General features: G+C 32.7%; 1 protein-coding gene across 5 annotated transcripts in view; it reads right to left on the reverse strand.

The window, feature by feature from the left end:
• The window catches only part of FAM13B (family with sequence similarity 13 member B), a 160427-nt gene that overhangs the window by 48395 nt on the left and 89839 nt on the right, over positions 1–22193 (reverse strand). For all 5 annotated transcript variants that reach the window (XM_051978467.1, XM_051978466.1, XM_051978464.1 and 2 more), the window contains exons 2-7: positions 20946–21112; positions 14375–14565; positions 13725–13937; positions 9816–9993; positions 9257–9401; positions 1300–1460 (exon numbers count right to left, since the gene is read on the reverse strand). In XM_051978467.1, coding sequence (XP_051834427.1) covers positions 1300–1460; positions 9257–9401; positions 9816–9993; positions 13725–13937; positions 14375–14531 — 854 coding nt within the window. In that variant the 5' untranslated portion in view covers positions 14532–14565; positions 20946–21112. The remainder of the gene's footprint in view (positions 1–1299; positions 1461–9256; positions 9402–9815; positions 9994–13724; positions 13938–14374; positions 14566–20945; positions 21113–22193) is intronic.

Here is a 22193-nt window from a genome sequence, read left to right on the forward strand (position 1 = left end):
TAAATTTTCAAAAGCCATTTCAGAAGAGGCTATGCTCTGGTAGGTCCTACCAGGCTGGAAAAGCTTCTTGTAGACCTAGTGATAAGATGGGTTAACTATCACCAGAGACTGAGAACCAACTGAGCGAACTTAAGCTCCTCTAAATCAATAGGACAACAACTTCATAATGAATTTTACAGCCACAGCAATTCTTGATTATGAGCTACTAAATAGCCACTGATTGATATTTTGTACTATGTATATTGATACACTGAAGGATTGCAATCTGCAGTGGTTGAATGGAGCTCCCAGGTACTTCAAGGAAACTAAAGCCTTCAAGTATATATAAAACATGTCATAGATATCATTTCATTTGAGGAGCTATTTTATGCAGAAGTAATACATATGTAATAAACTTTAAAATCTTTAGTTTTCTTTATTCCCTTCCTCATTATTCATGACAATGATTTTCAAAGAACGAATTTAAATGCAAGCTTCTTTAATAAGTGATACTGGTAAGCTAACAGCTCTCAGAAATAAAATGTTTCCAAAATTTTCTACAAGTCATAATGACTGTCTTTTTAAAGAAAAGTAACACACTTCCGTGTTTGGGGAATTAATAAGCACTTTAAAATAACACTTTACTTCCATTTATCAGTGACATACTTGTTATACCAAAGCCATTTGATTTCAGTGCCTACCTAAATTGGTTGCCATAAATTTATAATCATAAATAGTAAACCAGAGTGTAGCTGTGTCACCTCTTTAATGTGAAACACGTTGAAAGTCATGTTACTTTGCAGACAAGAGGATGTATAAAGGTGTGTAAAAACAGAGAACTCGACAATATATTTTTTTAAGTCCCAGCTTCATGACACAAGTTAACTTCTTCACTACTTATTTGATAAGGTTATTGCAAAAAAAGTACTCAGTAAATTAAAACTATGTATATTTTTAATTACTTCACATAAGAATTCTGCTCTTGCCTTCCTCTCTACTCATGCTGAAACAATGATGCACCAGAGAGAATCTAGAGCGACTCATCTCCCCTCCAAAAATTTAACCTTCATCTACTAAACTCAATTTCCAGACAGTAGAAGCTAAAGCTCTGAGAAATGGATGGAATCACAGGCCCTCAACTACCCTGAAGGTTTAGTTGTCACCTGCCAGAATGCCATAAATAAATATTTTCATTATTTTCAATTTTTAAAAATCACTTCTTTTTCTTCCTTTATTCAACTGGCACAATCTTGGCACCAGATAAAATCCCATGCAGAGATCAAAAGTTGAAAATCAAGATTTTAATAAATGAATCCTTACCTTGTTGACGCTTTAACACTATTAGATTCCAGTATGTTCTCAGTCATCCTCAAGTGTACCACCTCTGGCATTTCTTTAGATTGTTCTGAACAATCTTCTGGAAGTTCTTCTGATTGCTCTAGCTTTTCATCTTCTTCCTCTTCCTCAGAGAGCTCATTAATCTATTAAAAACAAATTTTAAAATATTGACAATTTAAATTTTAATAAAATTACCTGGCTTATAAGTCAAAGAAAAGCTATTATAAAAAGACATTTTGAAACTGAAATTTAAACAGCTTTCTAAATCCAAGTCTCACTTGGAGAATATTGTTGCTACTTGTTCTATAGATCTGAAGGAAAGATATGGACTGAAAAGAAAATAACATCTCAAAGAATGATGAAATAAATATTGGGATTCTACTGAGTATATAACCAGATCTTTCAACTTTCAAAGAAAACTTAAACATCATGATTAACATCATGATTAACATCAGGGCAGCCTCATGTTCTGCTCAATTTTGTTAATATAATAGATAAGTAAAGGCTTCCTAATTGCTCTCTGCCTTCCAGGTGCACAAAAGGAGTTTATTTTTAATTCAGTAAGCATGAAAAATCCATGAAGAGCACATACATACACATATCCCTAAAAAAAAAAAAAAAAAAAAAGACTTATTAAAATTTCTAAAATTAAATCAACCTTGTTTAGAAAGAGTCACAGAACCTGAAATGGACAAATCTGTAACTTTTCATGGAGAAGGGGCATTACCAGGATAGGATTCATTCCTTTTTATATAGTTATCTCAACATATTATAATTCACTTTTTTTTCTTAAGTGGGAAAAATAAAACAAATTTGGTATTGGTATTTATTACCTCAAAGTGATTACTTCAGGAAAACAAGTCTTAAAATAGGTAATGGATGCTAAAATTTGAGAGAGTATTTTTAAAAAGTAATGAAAAATGAAAAAAAAAAAAAAACTACAACTATATTTATTCCAATGACCAAATGTAACTTCTTAAAATACCTCAAAGGTGGGATATATTGTAAACAATCTTTGATAATTTTCTTATAAATCGAACACTAGATTTAGTAAATTTAGTCAAGATGTTAGTAAACACTAGATCATGTAAAAGCAATGAAAATCCAGTATATTGGAAGTGTTAAGAATACACTAGGTTTTACAATATGGAAATAACAGTGCTGTCTCAGAATAAAGTTCAAACATGGTTTCTGAATTTCATGTTAATGCTGCAGGTTTTTTGGGTTTTTTGCTGAGGCAATTAGGATCAAGTGACTTGCTTAGAGTCACACAGTTAGGAAGTATTAATTGTCTTGAGGTCATATTTGAATTCAGGTCTTCCTGACATTAGGGCTGGTACTCTATCCACTGTGCCATCCAGCTGCCCCAATACTGCAGTTCTTAAAAGGAAAAACCATCATGGTTTGGCATCCTACTTATCAACAGGGCTCAAATGAGTCCAAACCTCCTCATTATTGGTAGTAAAGAGCAAAAGGCAATATTCAAAATTTATCCTGACTAAAAATTTAAAACTTTTATAGCCTCAAGTTAACAAGTGTTTAAATTGTTTAATTATAAAGTTTAACCATTCTTGATGAAAATATAAATGTACTGCCAACATCTCTGTCTTTTTAAATTAATAGAATTAAAACTTTATTTATTTGGGGGGGGAGGGGGACGGGGGGACCAGAGAGGCAGCAAGGTGGTACGATAGAACACTAGGCTTGGGAGTCAAAAAGACCTGTACAAACTGAGTCTCAAACACTTAATACTTGTGTGACTGGGCAAGTTACTTGTTCTGTGTCTATTTCAGTTTCCTCAACTGTAAAATAGAAATAATAAAAGTACCTACCTCACAGAGCTGTTGTGAGTATCAAATAAAATAATATTTATAAAGCACTTAGTACAGTGTCTGGCACATAGTGGACATTTAATAAATGTCTATTCCTTTTCCCTATTCTTTTTTAGTGGGACTCTTATTTTTAAGATGGCACTAGATACAAATACTTGAGTGAGTGTCCTGAGCTGTAGCACAAAAAGGTCTCAGGGGCTACTAATGAAGTATACAGGACTGAATATCCTGCACCTCAGTCCCCAACATTTTAGGTTTTTTTCTTAATTTATCCCTAGTTCTCTTTCTCTCTTGCTATTAGGTTGTTATGTCACTGCCTGCGTCTAGCAGCTTTTCCTTTCCTCATTTCTCATTTCTGATAAACTAAAAAAAACAAATAATTGTGATTTGCTAAAAATTATGTCCAAAGAAAAAATAAGAATAAGAGAATGACTAAGCCACAAGTAAAGTTCTGAAAAACTCCCCTGATATAAAGCAAATTCAATTAAATAAACTTATTAACCGTATATTATATACATAGAACTTTTCTAGGCAGCGGAGGAGATAAAGTTTAAGACAGATCCCTGCCCTCAAAAAGTTTAAAGTCTGAGGAGATATGACTCATAATGCAAATAATTACTACATATGATAAGTCAAGAGGCAAATACTAACTTAGGAGGTGAAAGGAGGCTTCAAGAAAGAAGAAGCATTTGAGTAGATCTCAAAGGGATGGGTAAATACAACATTGTACAAAGGAAAGAGGAGGCACAGGTAGGTGGTTCAGTAAACAAAATATTGGGCCTAGAGTTAGGAAGCCCCAAGTTCAAATCCAGCCTCAGACACTTACTACTTGTGTGGTTCTAAACAAGTCACTTAAATTAGTGGACTTAATCCACTAGAAGAGAAAAAGAAAACCCCATGGACAATATGGTCCATAGGTTCACAAAGAGTTAGACACAAGTGAACAATAGCAATAATGGAAAGAAGATTGTAATAAGAAGGGCAAGGGGACCAGTGGCTGATTACAGTATGGATTACAGTGTGGTATACATATAAAGAGTACTAAATTTGCACTATTGAGTACAAAAATGCAAATTAAGAAACTCTGAAATGGCACTTCACTCCTTTCAAATTGGTTAAGATGACAGGAAAAAGCAATGATAAATGTTAGAGGGGATGTGGGAAAACTGGGACTCTAATGCACTGTTCAAGCTGTAAAATGGTCCAACCATTCTGGAGAGCAATTTGGAACTATGCCCAATGGGCTATCAAACTGTGCATACCCTTTGGCCCAGCAGTGTCTCTATTAGATCCATAATCCCAAAGAGATCATAAAGAAAGGAAAGAGACTCATATGTGCAAAAATGTTTATAGCAGCCCTTTTTGTAGTGGCTAGGAACTGGAAATGAAGTGGATGCCCATCAGTTAGAGGAAAGGCTGAATAAGTTATGGTATATGAATGTAATGGAATATTGTTGATCTGTAAGAAATGACGAGCAGGCTGATTTCAGAAAAGCCTAGACAAACTTACATGAACTGATGCTAAGTAAAATGAGCAGAAACAAGAAAACATTGTTCAGAGTAACAAGATTATGTGATGATCAACTGTGATGGACTTGGCTCTTTTCAACAATGACGTGATTCAAGGCAATTCCAAAAAGACTTGGGATGGAAAATGCTATCGACATTCAGAGCGAGAACTATGACGATTAAATGTGGATCAAAGCACAGTATTTTCATCCTTTTGTTGCTGGTGCTTGCTTGGTTCTTTTCTTTCTCGTGGTTTTTTTCCCTTTTGATATGATTTTTCTTGCACATCATGACAAATGTAGAAATGTGTTTAGAAGAACTGCACATATTTAACCTATATTGGATTGCTTACTGTCTTAGAGGGGAAGAGGGAGAAACACTTGAAACAAAGTTTTGCAGAGATGAATGCTGAAAAGATCTTTACATGTATTTGGAAAAATAAGATACAATTGAAAAAAATAAATAATGCTAAAAAAAAAAAGTGCTAGTTTTGGAAAGAGAAATCCTGACAATAATCCTGACTGCTTACTAGTAACCTGTGGCACCATGGAAGAATCAACTAAGTTCTCTTAAGTCTCAACTCTCTCCTTTTCGATCCTAAATCTGTGAGTTGAGTATAATTTGAATACAATTGAATCTCTCTGAATGCCTTATTCTTCATCTGTAAAATGAAGGTGATACCCAAGATATGCGCATCATAGCCTCATAGTATTATTGAGGATAAAGTGAAAAATAATGTAAACTAAAATTAATCTATGTATATCACTTTGAAACAATGTCAATTATTTGGCATTAGGTTGTCTGATGGGAACAGAGAAAGCACTCCAGGAATGATGAACGGGATTCAGCAAAGTGAGAGAAGCCTTGTATAAAAGAATTAGTCCAATTTGGCTGAAGCATAAGAGAAAAGTTATTTGTTTCAGAAAGTAAGAGTTGAAATCCTAAGTGTTAAGTGCTATCTTCACATATAAATCTGTGGCACTTTATGTAACATGGGTCTTTAGCTATAAAATGCCACACATGGTATTTATTAGCATCATCTGACCTACAAGGACCGACTTTTAAGGTGCCAACCTGTATAAATTTTTAAACTGTACTGAATTACAAATAACTTTCCTTTAATCCATAAATTACATAGGGTTGATATAGAAATAAATACAGGGAGATATGTTTGGTGAATATCTGCCTAGAAAATGATTTACCAATTTAAAACAAAAGTCACAAATGGAAAGAAAATCAGAAACAAACTATTAACTACTCTATTCACTTCATGAAGATATCTGAGGCTGGAGTACACAAGAAAATATAAAAGCAAAAAACAGGGTGGCTTTTTAATTGAGCAAAAATTTACATGCATTCACTCTCCCAAATTTTAGGTTGAGATGATTCTGGGGATTTTTATGCTTGGCAATCCAAATACTAAAATGTACACATATTCAGTAAAATATATTTGATATAGATAAAATAAGCAGTCCATAGAACATGCAAATTCTCTCACTTAAAATTTAAATTAATTCAAATAAATTTTTACTTTCCTCTATTATCATCACCTTTAAAAGTAACCTGGTAAGACAAAAAGATCTAAAAGGTAAAAAGTAAGCCATTACTTCCTACCCCAAATTAATGACCACATATAAAGATAGAGTTTTTGGTTTGGGTTTTTTTTTTCATTTTAAACATTCAAATAAATGTGCTCTAACTTTATCCCCAGGAAGCTCTTCAACAATAATGCTTGTCCATGTGCCTAAATGAGCTGGTTTAATCAACTGAACAAACATATTTGTTATGTGCATAAATGGGAGATGGATCAGTTCAATTTAATAAATTTTTATTAAATGATTTTAAAAAAAAAGAATGAATGCTTGGGTCTCAGTTACTCAATAGCTTAGCTCTTTAGTATCTAATGCATTTCAAATGCTACTTAAAACTATTCTGTGTATGCTTCTGCCTCAACTTCGCTTCTGCTGGATCCTTATCCATACTTACATCTCTTCTTTCTTTCATTGCTGTAATTCCCTTCTCTAGGGCCTCGTGAAATGCCTGCTCTCCAGACTCCAGCTTGTGGAGAACGCTGCTACCTGCCTTCTCAAATGTATAGAGAAACATAATTATATCACCTCCATCCTCAGATAAATTAAGGACTCCATACTAAAGAGGTTGTTCACCTTCTTTAGCTTGTCTCAAACATGTTCTCTACTTGTCTTCTAGCAACCATTTGTTTCTTTCTATAGTCACAACTAAGAGTGTCTCCTGAATCAATTTAATAAGGCTTAATAGCCAAGCCATTGCATCAATAGTAACAAGACTAAATGAAGAAAACAAGTGGGTGCATAAACTTGATTTCACAAAATCTGAAATTCAGAGTAAAATAATATTACTACTAAGAGTAGATCAAGTCCAACTACATATTTAAAAGTCTCTGGAGTCCTAGAATTCCTCATTAATGGATGAGAAAGCAGCAACAGCTATATTCATTCAACTTTGAAATAAAACAAAAATTTAAGAAATACTTCACTCGAATATTTTATATTATCTCCTAAGCCAAATAAAGTTTGTCAAAATTACTTAGGAAAATTACCAAAATTTTAAAAATCAGCTTCTTTCACTTGTATTCTAATTATTTCCTAATAAGAAAATATACATTTTAAATAATCAAACATAAGACAGTTTATATATCACAGGAAAAGTACAGATTTTGGGATACAAATATCCCAGGACCCATTTCTCTAGGCAACCCTACATCACATTAATTTTCTTCTCAAAAGGCAAATTTCCTCTTCTCTACATATATTTGTCTATGTATTCCTTAATTTAGCTGTTCTCAGTTTTCAAACCATATACCTCATTTCATCCATATCATTTTCCCAATGCATTTGGAAAACAATATAAAATGCACATTCAACATAAGTAGATGAAGAGATTTCAAGGAACACAACCAAAACCTAACAAAGAATGCCAGAGTCGTCTAATACAATCCAAAATATTTCACAAAAGTATATCCTACATAGAGCAGAACAGCTGTGATACAAATGTATTATCAAGTCAATTTAATGAACCTCCTAAAAGTCAAAATTTAATCTTAGAATGTAGTTGAATGATCTAAATAGAAGTTTATTTTTATATCACCTTGCAGAGATAAAAATGTATAAATATAAGTAAAAATTAAATATACTTTCACAATTAAAACATAAACAATGAGTAATTCCTGCAAATGTGACTACTCCCTTACCTCTACTTTCATTTCAAACAAGGACAGAGTAATTCTTTTTGTTTTGGCCTTAGTTTTTTTGCAAGGCAATCAGGGTTAAGTGACCTACCCAGTTAGTGTCAAGTGTCTGAGGCCCAGATTTTAACTCAGATCCTACTGACTTCAAGTCTAGTGTTCTATTATTCACTGTGCACCTAGTTGTCCAGCAGATAATTCTTTTAAAGAAAGCACTTCATAATTTTCCCTTAGTCTTACCATGGTTCCTAAGAAGAGATCCACATAATGGTAGCTGTTCACAACTTCAAAACTGCACCAAAATGTCCAGGTGTCATCTACTCAAGCTACAAAGCCCACCAATATATTTTATTCCCATATGCAAACAGGTTTCATTCTCAACTCACAGAGCAAGATGCATCTGGCATTTGCTATTGTGTCATTTCTTTAAAGTTCATGATACTTAAAAAAAAAAGATAGTCATAATCCATGTTTGTATTTTAAAAACAGAAGCAAAGCAGAGACAGAAATTTTCAACAGGAAGCAATGCAAAAGATGGCAGGCAGTAATAAAAAAAGCCCCATCCCAAGTATTTTAAACATTAAAAATACTCCCATTCTTCTAAAGTTCGTGTTATACACAGAGTAATACTCTCTAATCAAATAAAATAAGATGTCAATGAACTATAGAGCATTTTCCAAGAAATGTTTTATTATCTGCAAGTAAATACAAGTAACTAACAAATATTTTTCCAAATACACTTCCTTCCAGATCTTTGTTAATGACTAGATGAAGCTGTTTTATAATCAAAAATATACAGGTCACTGAGAAATAGAATAAAATCCTTTCAAAAGTTTGTTCTTCAATAAAGTTATCATCTACAGCTACATATAATATTATTTTGTTTGGTAAATCCTAAAAAAAAAATCTTTCAATCCAGATCAAAGTTACTAAACTCAAAATGGACTCAAAAATCAAAGGAATTTTCATCACTACTTTTGACCTTCATTTGTCCATTTATTAAAAATTTAAATCAACAAAATAAATTTTTTACCTATCTTCTAGGTCTCATTTCTAAGTTCCATCTATTTCTAATACACCTTTGCAAATAACATATTAACAACAAATTTTGGGCAGAAAATACAAAAAAAATTTCAGAATGGATGTCTGAATTTTATATTTTCATCTAAATAAAACACCAGATGCCATGTCGTAGGTATCATATTGCAGAGATACTTCTAAATTCATATTTTTTTTTTTATAAATCACTGTCTATGGGTTATATAGCAACTAAAAGATAAAGGATAATTACATATATCTCAAGGAATGTAGTTATAGATACATGGTTTTAATGTTTTCAGTTAACCTTCAAAAGAGGACAAACTTGAATACTCACTTGTTCAGTCAGTGAACTCAAATCATTAGTAGATGAAAAATCTTCCTCTTCATTCTCAAAGTACTCATAGTAGTTTTCCAGAAGTCCAGCCATTATTCTGCTTACTATTTCTTGCTCTTTCAAATCTTCCACATCTGTATAAATGCTACAAATACAAATTCTAAATTTAGTTGAAGATTCTTCATAAACACATTTGATGAAAGGAGTCTTTTTCCCCTGTAACAAAAACTACTTTTGACTGAAATTCAATTACCTCAAAGATGATTTGGTAACAGTGGGCAACATTTTAAATCAAGTGGCATTTAAATCAAGAATCGTATTCTGAGCACTTCAGAGGATCTAATTTATCACTTCTGAGCCTCAGTTTTTCCCATCTGTAAAATGGCACTGAATACTATTCCCATGCAAGCTGGGAAGAATAATCAAATCTATCATAAAAATAAAAGTTCAAAAAAGTCTGAATTCTCTAAAAGATAAAACATTTCATAAATAAGAATACTTTCTACATCCAAAAGTTCTTTCCTTTTAGGTTAAATGCATAATTTATGAAATAACTTACTGGAAGACATCTGGACCGAAGACAGCAGCCAAAGAATTTGCAGACCAAATTTCTTCATGATGTGATGCTACGTTGGCTAAAAATCTACACAGAAACTTCAACAAACTGTAATTAACAGGTGGAAGCTGTTGCAAGAGGAACCTCAACTTTCTTCCAAATTCATCTTCATTATTATAATCTGTAAAGCATAATGACAGGTTTTTAAATGAAATAAAAACAAAGCTCAGATATTCTGCCAACTTCACATTACTCTATCCCCATCATTTTTTGACTTCCTGTAGTTAACAGCCTTTGTTTTTTTGTTTCATTTAAGGAGGAAGGGAGAAATTATGAATGGGTGAGGTAGAGGTGGGGAGAGTGAGGATGAGAATTAATTCATGCTTTCAAAGACTAGAAATGTTTTTCCCCCCACCTAGTCCTCATTAGTAGCATTTTTCTTTCTTTTCCCCTTTTTCAATTTGCTATTTGATACATAAGCATAGCTGCACTATGCAACCAGTGCCAGTAGGTAGCAGCTAATTGCACTAAGCCAATATAAATAAGTCAGTACCAAATCCTAGGAACACAAACACACAAAAATAATTCCATCACTAATATGCTAGTAATACCTTTCAACTTGGGTAAATGAGAAAATAACCAATTCATATCCCACGTTTTCCATTCAATCAAGTATAAAAGTATTGCTGACATATTAGTGAAAGAATTACTAGAGAGAAATTAACTCCATTTTTTCTATAATAGTAACAGAGATTAAAAATAGGTAGGTTATTACTGGGAGATTGGGAGAAGAGGAGGAAGGAAAAGTTTATAACATTTTACATTAAATGAAAAACTTGGGAGTTTGGTCAGCCCAATTTAACAGTGATATCAATTAGATGAATTCATTCTTTCCTAGAGTGAAAAAACCTTTTTATATCAAAAAAGATCATATACTGAAGTAGCAATCCCATGATTAAGCTGAGTCTAATTATCCCTGGTAAAAGCAATAAAAATACCTTTAGCTTTGTATCACTATACATTATGTAATACATGAAAAATGGGTTTAAAGATAAAGTTCATATTTTTCATCACATACAAATTTAGACTGGTCCAACTGGTACAAATGAATGAGGCCTACAGTCATATGTGAATTTCAAAAACTACATAATCGTATGAAGATTCACACATTCTATGAATTATATTATTACTGTAAATTTCTAAGGAACAGAACATGCAACTGTTTGGGGACTATTTTAATCAGCCTAGAAAATCTTTCAATTACAGAGCATTTTAGAACCTTCTTAAAGGAAAGCAGACATCCATAAACACATTAACATATTTTCTAAATTAAACTGCCATTCAGCAAGTAACTAGTATGCATTGATATAGTTATTGTCGATCAGTTATTTCAGTTTTGTCCACCTCTTCATTCTCTTATTTGGAATTTTCTTAACAAAGATATTGGAATGGTGTACCTTTTCCTTCTCATTTTATGAATAAGGAAACTGAGGCAAACAGAGTTAAGTAACCTGTCCAGGGATCACAAAGCTATTGTGTCTGAGGCCAGATTTGCAATCAGGAAGATGAATCTTCCTGACTTAAGCCGCAGTACTCTATTCACTGTACCATCTACCTGCCAAATAAACTTGATGCATTTTTGCATCAATAATTTGTCTAGAAAAAGGTACTTTCAAATTACTTTCTAAAAAATGTAACAATGGGTCTCCACAATACTGTATCAGAAGAATATTTTTTTAAAAAGCACTAAAAAAGCACAACTACAAATAAGGCAAAAAGAATTATAAATAAAGAAAATAAGATATGATTAGCAATATAACTACTTGAATGCCATCTCATCTGTCATTGCAAAAAAATATACTTTATAAAAAATCCATAACATTTTTGCAAATTTTTAATCTTTCTGCAAGTACATACTAAGATGAGAATAATTAATCTGGAAATAAAAAGTTCCATTTACTACTTCAACAAAAATTCATTATGTCAAGATGACACCTGATGCTGTCAAATTCCAAATGCAGAGACATATAATAGCTAGAATTTATGCAGTGCTTTAAGATCTTTAAAATGCTTTACAAATGTTATTTTATCCTCTCAAGCACCTGAGATTAAGTACTACTATTTATCCTTAATTTACAAATGAGGAAAGTAAGGCAGAGGACTTGCCTACAGTTGAAAAGGTAGAGTCTGAGCCCAAATCTGAACTTGGCTCTTCTTGATTTCAACATTCTTTATCTAGTCTTAGTTTGTCAAACACATGTGACAATCCAAATCACAGAAAAGGTATAAAACTCTGGTGACAGAAAGCAATATTTTGACATGGTATCATTAAATAATATTAGAGGGACTGATTTACACATCATTCAAGCTTATAAGAAACCAGAGCATGCCATAAATAAAAATCTCATTTACTATAAATTTATGCAAGCTGCACACACTAAGTCATCATAAAAACAGAATATTAGCAGGGATTTAGATGGCTCAAGAATAAACTAAAGCTTCTTTCCTCTAGGAAATTAGTACTAAATTTTATAATACAAAATATGTGAGCACATTAACATTAATTAATACACACAGAAAAATACTTGAAACAAAAAGAAACTGATCTGGAAACTTTTTAACATCATTATTATTAGAAAGAGAATACAGGTTCATAAAAAATAAAACTGGCAATGAAGATTGATTTTGAGGGCCATTATACAACTGAAGAGGTACAATAGAGAACATTATTCTGCTAATCACTTTGCAACATTAACTTGTGTTGAACTCAAGTCATCAGGATATATGAGACAAAAGATATATCTCCATTGAGTTCTAAACATAAACCAGATCCCTACCAACTTAGTGCCATAGCAGACAAATATGAAAGCTGTTACAGATTTTACTTTCAATTAAATTACTGAATATTATTTAAAGGTTGCTTCAAAAAGAATCCCTTAATTTTCTTCAAGTTCAACTTATTTTCCTATATTGAGTTTTCACCTGATCACTTCACATATTGGTGCCCTCTTCCCAAAATTACATTGTAGCTAACTTGGTATTTCTTTTGTATATACAGTCTACCAAGCCAGACTGCAAGGTCCTGGAAAGTAGAGTTATTTACACTTATGTCTTTGCTTCCCTGATATTTAGTATATAGATGATATTTAATTGACATTTGCTTATTGATTCATGTATAAATTTATAATTTTTTAATCCACTGCTACACTGCTCAATTACAGACATGAATGGAATAGCTAAAACACAATTAATATAAATATAACAAGTAGTCAGAATTTCCCCATTTCTTGCTAAGAGTTACTAACAAAACACAAGAGTCTTAGAGGAAATTTGGCAAGTGAATTATAATATAGAATCACTGCCAAAAAAGATCACAAATCAATCCCAATATACTATGAAAACAAATTTACCTCTCTTGAATTCCCTACTTTCATATTCCCATTTGAAATGTTATACAAACAATAAAAACTAGATTCATTTATTTTAGAATTATCTGACTTTCCTTTAAATTGTTATTTTATATCTTCCTGGATGGTATCCAGAATTATCATGAGGCACATGACACCTATTTCTGCATTCTGCTAGTAGTAGTATAACAGAGGCACCACTAACTAGCACTTGAAGATAACCATTAATGGTACTGTCACACTCCACAACCTCTACAATTTCCTTCACACCCCACACTTTACGTTTTCTTTTTTTCCTCTTTCTATTCTATGTCTTAGGTCTATCAAGTTCATTCATAAGAACAACTATGTTGCACTGACCCTTATGCTAAGGCCATATTGACTCCAAGAAAGTTAATAAAGAAGAAAAATTACACACCTTTAATGACTGCTTGGCTCAAGATGCCCCATTCAAAAAAGTTTGAAAAGTACTTAATAACTGGATCTTAGCCATCTATCATATTACCTTGAGAAAGTTGCATCAAGTGAATATGCAAGCTACCAGGGATGACAGGTTCTGGAAGTTCTTGAAGGAAAAACCTAAGAAGACTAATAGCTGAGGGAACATCTGCTTCCTTAACCAAATCCACATCTTCTCCATTGTCATATCTCTGCCTAAGCCACTCCACCGTCTCAGCATTTCCATTGACTTGAAAAAGTCCTTCTTGCTCCAGACCTCCTGTGTTAGTACAAGAAAGGAAAAAATTTTAAAGCTACGTTTTATATCAAATAAATATAGGTAAACTCTAAACATTTAAAAATTTTGTTCAATATAAAACAATCCTGGCTTATATTATTCAATTCATTATACACCTGAATATAAGATTTATATTCCCTACATTCCTAACTTAATTCTTTCCCCTCCTTATATTACCCCCCAATAAAAAAATTCTCATTATCTCTCTATAAAGGTTCACTGGTAATTATTTTTAACGTGGTAATCCTTTTGAAGAAGCTTAAGTTCAAATAAAGAATTAAAAAAGGTACCAAAACAAAGTATTCTACTCTATTTCCTCCCTGTGTCTGAGAGGTCAATGGGAAAAGGACTTGTGTTGATTAAAACAAAGGCCAAAGAATGCCTGGACTAGCCCTTTAAAATAGAAAGGAAATATATACCATGTTCCTCAATATAGTCCACAACGTGGCGAACTATGAATGGAACCTCATTGTCTGGATGTCCTCCCTGCTGCAGCTCATCAAGTGGAATTCCAAATATTTTGTTAGCAAGTACGGAGTTGCAGTTACTCAAGGAAGGGGAGGAGCTCTTCCTCATATCTTTTTGCAGCCAGAAATCAAAGCTGTCTTTTCTGTCAAATGAAAGACAAAAAAAAGACTACAATGATTAACAGGTAGCAATATGACTAAATAGACACCAGAGATGGCTTATATCTAAATATGGTTTTATGGATCCAAGTTATTTCCTAAATTTCTGACCCATGAAAAGAAACATTCCCTATGTCTGTTCACTAATTAAATTTCAGTATTTACTTAAAGAACTCTATTAATGGATTCTGTTTTACTGTCTCATTAGTATTTATGAATCAAAACACCTAGAATATTTAATAAACTGAGATGCTAATACCATGATCTACTACAAATTTCAGAAAGCATCTTAAGACAACAGACCTGCTTCTAGAAGTGAACTAGTCTTTCCCAAGCTTATTCATAAAGATTTCTGTGCCTTAATAGACAAAGCTGGACTTAATTATTAAATTATATGTCTCTACCTGGCTTAATATAAAAATACAGCTTTCTGTGTCCTTTCTATAATTGGAGACAATCTTCTGGTCCCACTATTTCTATAAGAGAATTGAGTATTACCATATAAAGAGGCTCATTACCAATAAATTATGCCCTCATGAACACCTACTGCAGCCATGAAACAAAGTATAAAATACAAAATGACCATCAATTCTAGACAGTCCTATCCTATCTTGATGATGACATAGTGGTGATAGTAAATATGGGGCCAGGAATACTATTCGACCATTCATAAACATTAACAGTGCTATAAAAAGAGAGATTTTAATATAATGACAAATTAATATACTCATGGTGGAGCAGAAGAATAGTATCAGAAAAGGTCAGTCAAAAAGATAATAGCAATTACTGACCCACACATCTAATTTTTTATATCACTAAAATATTTACAATGATCATGAATGAAAATAAGAAAAAACAGAAAGGCTTTCACAATCTATTTTCATTAGTAGACCACAAAACCATGACATTCATGCAAATTTCTAGAAATATAAAATCCCATCGTATTTATTACAAAATAAAACAAAACAAAACCCTCTGAACAATTATACAAGAAGCTTCCTTGATGGATGCAACACCAGGTTATTATATTCAATGATCCTCCGATTATAAGATCAAGGCATAAAAATAGGGATGTATATAAATGCCAAAGGTATGCAACTGCTAGGGAAAATGTCCTATTCAAAGAATCTAAAAAGAAAATAGAATGTAATAGAATCTAGATTCTACCATCTGTAGACAATACTGAAATACATGAAGCCCCATTACATCATAGATTCTTCTTAATGAGCTACACACAGTCAAAGATTCTAGACGGCAATTCACACAGGAAAAATCAAATGGATAAAAATTGCCTACTGTTCAGATGTTCAAATTGCCATGCAATTCGATAGATAATGCACTATCACTATCTCTTACACAGAAAAATGGACAGTGAACTGGTCCCAGAATCAAAAAGACAAGAATGGATTATTTGGGAAAATTTAGGAAATTTTGGGAAATTGTAAAATGATTTCAGTGATCCCAAATTGATCGCAAAAAGTCATCTTTTGAATTCAAATATTCTTTTAATGATGTTGCAAGATTTTGAATTATGGACCACTCCAATGAATAAAAAACTCCAAAATATGAAATTCTTATCATGTGCAAAGCATTTTGCTGAACACTAGAGATACAAATAGAGAGGGGAGTCCCTGGTCTCAAAAATCTTAATTCTTTGTTGTTTATCCTTCATTTATGGCTCAAGACACAATAGATGACCTTGGCATCTTGATGTCTGACCAAGCTCTAATCACTTTACATACAATCTCAGCTACCTAACTCCCAAAATCTTAGATGGGTTTAACATCTGCCAGTTATCCTTAGCCTGGTTTAGCCCAGGACTACAGTCTTATCAGGGTACAGTCTCTGTGCATGCGACAGCTTTGTGGAGCTACAGGTAAGAGTTAAATAACAGCCAGATACCAAAAGTAGATGAGCAGCTCTGAAAAGGGCTCAGCAAGCCCTCACACCAGAAGTGCTAGTCCTCCCTGAACACCTCATAGATCCTACTAGCATCCTAATGGAGAGAAAACAAAATGTTTCATATGCAAACCCCATATGTATTTTTTATGTTGAACTGAAGGTTAAAAAAAAAAAGGGCTTTGGTAGCAAGAACTTTCTTTTCCAGATTTTCAGTAGCTATGACTATGAAAGAAAAAAACTGATAGGATACCTGCAGAGGTAAATGCAATGGTATATCTACACAAGAATTGATTTCCTAGATGATATGACTTAGGGCACTGAACTGGAAGATGAGGTGGATAAGAGGAAAAAAAACACTACTATTCCCTAGGATATTTCTTGGACTATCTTCATTCAGGTCTGAGAAAAGGTGGTCACTGAGGTGATGACAATATATGCAGCACACCAGATGACAATTGGTTGACCCTTGTTCTACAGGGGTTTTTTCGTGGGATTATAATTATAGGGGTTAGGTTGGAAGCAGGACCAGTGATCAGAACAGTATCAATATCCCCAGGGCTCTGGAGTTCAGACACCTGGCTTATCTCCATTGGCTTCTGAGAGAGGATGGTGTTCAAGGTAGCTGTAATGGTTAAGATTCACCTGGCAGAAGCCACTTCTCATCCCTCACTCAAAATGGCTTGCTGACAGCTTTGATGAAGCAAAATTACAGATGATCCAAAGGATAATGGAGACAGAGGAGGTCACAACCTATCACAAAAACAACTTGCACCTATGATGCCAAGTGTGATAAGATAACAGCCAGGAGAAGCATCATAAGAAAAGGAAGTGGGACAACCATGCAATGAGAATGGAAAAAAAAAAAAAATCATCCATATATTTCCATTGGTATCTAGGAAATAATATTTAGGAGAAAGTCACAAATGCATTGAATACAAATTTTTTGGAGTATTTTAGGAGGAAGATAAAAGAGAACTGACCAAAATAAGAAAATCTGGATGAGAAAATGTGCCATGTGCATGGATGAAAGGAATACTTGCATCATATATCTAATTCAAGTACTCAAGTATAAGTATTTCTATATGATACAAAAATCAATAACTGATTTCTATAAGCAGAAGAGCATTTTTTTTTGTTTTTTAAAGTCAGATTTTAGAGAAATAGCTAATCTTCATTTCCACTATCAAAAATTTTACTTACATTTTCTTTCAAAGGGAGTATATATAAGTCTAAGTTCACAGATGAAGACTTTGTATAAACTTTCATAAGTGTATTTGTTGCAAAAACAACAGATGGAAGCAATGTTTTTTATTGCCTTCTTCAATCCATGAAATCCATGCATTATCATAGAAGACTGGTATTCATCCAACTTTAAGTTTATTAAATCAAATTTTTCTAAGTTTCCAAATATGTATATATGCAATATAAGACCCCTAAATCATTTAACTAGGAAAAATTATTTGCAGCAATTTTTCTAATAAATATTTCATATCCAAAATATATAAAGAACTGATTCAAATTAGTAAAAAGAACTGTCCCTCAATAATAGTCAAATGGATAGTTTTCAAAGGAAGAAATCTAAGCTGACAATCACTACATGAAAAAACATTCCAAAAATCCTTAAAAATTAGAGAAACACAAATTCAAATCACTGAGAGTCTATCACATGCAGATTGGCAAAGATAACCAAAAAAAAGGAAAGTGACAGGAGAGCCACACCACACACTAACATACTATTGAACTAGTTGTGAACCAGGTTCAGCCATTCTGGAAAGCAATTTGGCACTATAACCAAAAAAGTGTTTATAACTAAATGCTGTATACCCTTTGGCCTAGATATACTACTAGACCTATATCCAAAAGAGATCAAAGAAACAGGAAAAGAACTCATATGTACAAAAATTTCTAATAGTTTTTATTACAGAAAAATTAGAAATTAGTGAATCATTAATTGGAAGGATGCTGGAACAAATTATGGTATATGAAAGTATTATTATTGTAGCTGTTGTCATTTGTTTTTGAAGAGGACTAATGACATCATGATGTCAGAATCAAGGTACAGTGTGTTCAGCTGTGGTTGATCAGTCCAATTTAAGTTCAGAAGCCTACCATAGGCTAGGGACAAGTAGTCCATTAAAACATTTGAAATGGATATGTATCTGAATTTGCACATTTCACATTTCCTTTGTTCTACTGAGATTCTTCTTTGCACACACAGTACAACACCTTCTTTGATGCAGGTACAGCATGCTGAGCATTCTGGTACCAGCATCACCCATGTCTGTAAATTAATACTAATGTTCTTCAGAGAGACCTTGAGAGTATCCTTGTTGACTACCATGTGAGCAGTAGCCTTATGTGAGTACTCTGTAGAAGTCTTAGGTAAATGTGTTTGGCACTCGGGCTATGTGGTCAGCACCACCAAAACTGCACTCTGCCATGGCATCTGAATACTTGGCAGCTCAGTTTAAGATAAGACCTCAGTGTCTGGTACCTTATCTTTCCAAGAAATCTTCAGAATCTTTCTAAGACAATTCAAGTAGAATCAATTCAGTTTTCTGACATGGTGTTGACTGTCCAAGTTTCACAGGCAAGATATTATTGTTCAATATAAGGAAAGAGGGTTTTCAGAGAAACCTGGGGAAGCTTTGATGAGTAAGAGTAAAGTGAGCAGAAACAAGAGAACAATGAATATAATTATTTCAACAGTGTAAAGAAAAACAATTTTGAAAGACTTAAGAACTCTGATCAATGAAATAAGAAATCATGATCCCAGAAGACTCATAAGCATGACCCCCTCATCCCTCTTGGTAAAACAGATGATAGAATTGTAATTATACAATGACATACATTTTCAGACATGGTTAACATAGAATTGTTTTGCTTAATTAATGGATATTTATTGAGAGGGTTTTTTTGCTTTCTTTTTTTTCCAGTTAGGGAGAGAGAAGAGAAAAAGGAACCAAGTAAAAGGGTTATCCTTTCAAAAAAAAAGATAAGGAATTTAATGAAACTTTCTTAAATGCACAAAGGAGATCAGAAGAAAGATGAAAAGGAATTATAGACAAGCAGGACAACTTTGATAGTTAAACACTGAACAGTAAACTGTAATTGTTGGAAGAGTCATGAATTAATTCAGCCATTTTAAGGAGCAATTTGAAACTATGACCAAAGGACCAGAAACTATGCATACCCTTTTAACCAACAGTGTCGCTATTGGGTCTGATTCCCAAAGAGATCATAAAAGACAAACAAGGATCCCCATGTACAAAAAAATATATATTTGTATAAAAATGTGTGTAGCAGCTCTTTTTGTAGAGATAAGGAATTGGAAACTGAATGGATGCCCATCAATTGGGGAATAGTTGACTAAGTTATGATATATGAATGTAATGGAATATTATTATTCTATAAGAAATAATGAGTAGATTGACTTCAGAAAATCCTGGAAAGACTTACATGAACTGAGTAAAGTGAGCAGAACAGGAATAATATTATATACAGTAACAGCAAGATTATGTGGTGATCAACTATGATAGACTTAGCTCTTCTCAGCAAAACAATTCTAATAAACTTGGAATGGAAAATGTCATCTGCATCCAGAGAAGGAACTATGGAGATTTAAGATAGATCAAAGCATCTCATTTTCACTTTTTGTTTGTTTGCTTTTTCTTTCTCATAATTTTCTCCTTTTTGTCCTGATTTTTCTTTCACAACATGACAAATATGGAAATATATTTAAAATGATTGCACATATATAATATACAGCAGAATGCTTGCTGTCTTGGGGAAGAGGGAGGTAAGACAGGGAGAGAGAAAACAAAATCTTACCAAAATGAATGCTGAAAACTATCTTTACAGGTAATTGGAAAATACTATTGAGAAAAAATAAAAAGCAAGCTATGCATAACAAAGATTCGTAGTTTAATGTATAATCCTTTTTTTCTGTTCTCTTTTGTAGACATAAGAAAGTACTCATTTTATTTGGTGTTTTAAGTTCAGTGTAAAATAAATAAAATTTTAAAAACAAAATATTTCCCTCTATTTACTTCTTCAACCATACTTCATTTATGGCTCTTTTAATATGGAGGTAAGAAGTTATCTTGTGATAAAATTATACTGCACAAAAATATCTTGAAAGACTCATTGAACATACCAAATGCTTTGAATAAAGGTTTGAAACAGAGTAAATCCAGCAAATTTTGGAAATAATGAAAATAAGTTCAAAGAAGCAGTTTGATCACAAAAGCTAAAAAATATGCTATTTCCAGGCAAGTAAATACATAGGCTACTACATTATACATAGTTGCCATACTCTGTGTGTGTGTGTGTGTGTGTGTGTGTGTGTGTTTTATAAAAATATAAGGCAAGCAAAATGGATTTCATGTTATTAATCAAATCACCAAAAATCATACAAGTGTCTCTTTTAGGAGGGGACTATTTACCCATTAATAAAACTTACCTTTGAGTACTTAAACACCTAAGTTTAAAAAATGGTTTCTGCACCAGCTACCCTCACTGAGCAAGCATTCTTTTGTCATTTATGGCTGTTTGAGATTATGGCAGAAGATGAGCCTGTAGTTCCTCATTGAAGAAACGCAGAACTCGATCAGTACTTCAGCAGTTAATCTAGAATAAGAAAAAAAATTATTTCAATTTTTAAGTCACCTTTCATTTTCAGTAAAAGGCAGAATCTATTCACAAAGTTATTTTTAAATGATGCTGAATGATTAGTCTACCTGTGCCTCTTAAGAAATGGGTAAAGCAAATTCCAAGTTCATGTTATCAGCTGAATGCCTTCTACTATTAAAAACTACCAGAATTTATTGACAAGATTAACAAATAAGAATAATTTAGGGAGCAAAATACAGCCTAAGGAATTCCACTTAAAAATAATTTTCTTGTTCCATGTATGTCCCATATTCTAATAACTCATTCCCTCAAGCATTACAAAATACAAATGAACTAGCCTCAAACAACTTAAAGCCTAAGCAGAGGAAGATCTTTTTCAAATTAAAAATGCTCCTTGCTCCTAGCCTATACTAGTAAGCAACATGGTTTCCAGTATTTTTCAAAAAAGACAAATAGCATAGACTTGATGTTATAATTGAAAAGTAGAACTATAGTTATACAATATAAATATGTGTCTATGTATATACAAACTGAGATATACAAGTAATTGAGTGTGGGGGGGGGGTGCACATGCATGTATGTGTACTCATGTGTGTATTGCTTTATCCTGCCTAAACTAGAAAACAAAGATCAATTTGTCAAATATATATTTTATTTCTAACAATCTAGAATGAAGCATTTAGAAATAATACCAAGTTACACTGTAGCACTTAAAAGTTCAGGTAAGTAAGAAGCATCATATGGTTTTCAAGTTTATTATACTCAGAATTTATAACCCCCAGGAGGAATATTAAAATTGTGGGGCAGTAAAGCTATGTTCATAAACATGTCTTTCAACAGATAATTATTTCCCAAACATCCTGAACTGCCTGTTTAAACATGTGGACTATTAAACTGAAGAAAAAAAAAATCAACTTCAAAGTATAAAATTATTTTTAAAGACCTTTTAAAAGCATTTAGTTTTTGGTTTAAGATGTTTAATGGACTTATATTAAGTCAGAAAAACACTGCCTAAACATATAGGAAATTAAAATGAAAAAATAGTTAAAAGTCTCAAAAGCTTATTCTAATAGATTTC

The sequence above is a fragment of the Antechinus flavipes genome, chromosome 2 (assembly GCF_016432865.1).
Source record: "Antechinus flavipes isolate AdamAnt ecotype Samford, QLD, Australia chromosome 2, AdamAnt_v2, whole genome shotgun sequence".
In the NCBI taxonomy this organism is placed as follows: Eukaryota; Metazoa; Chordata; class Mammalia; order Dasyuromorphia; family Dasyuridae; genus Antechinus; species Antechinus flavipes.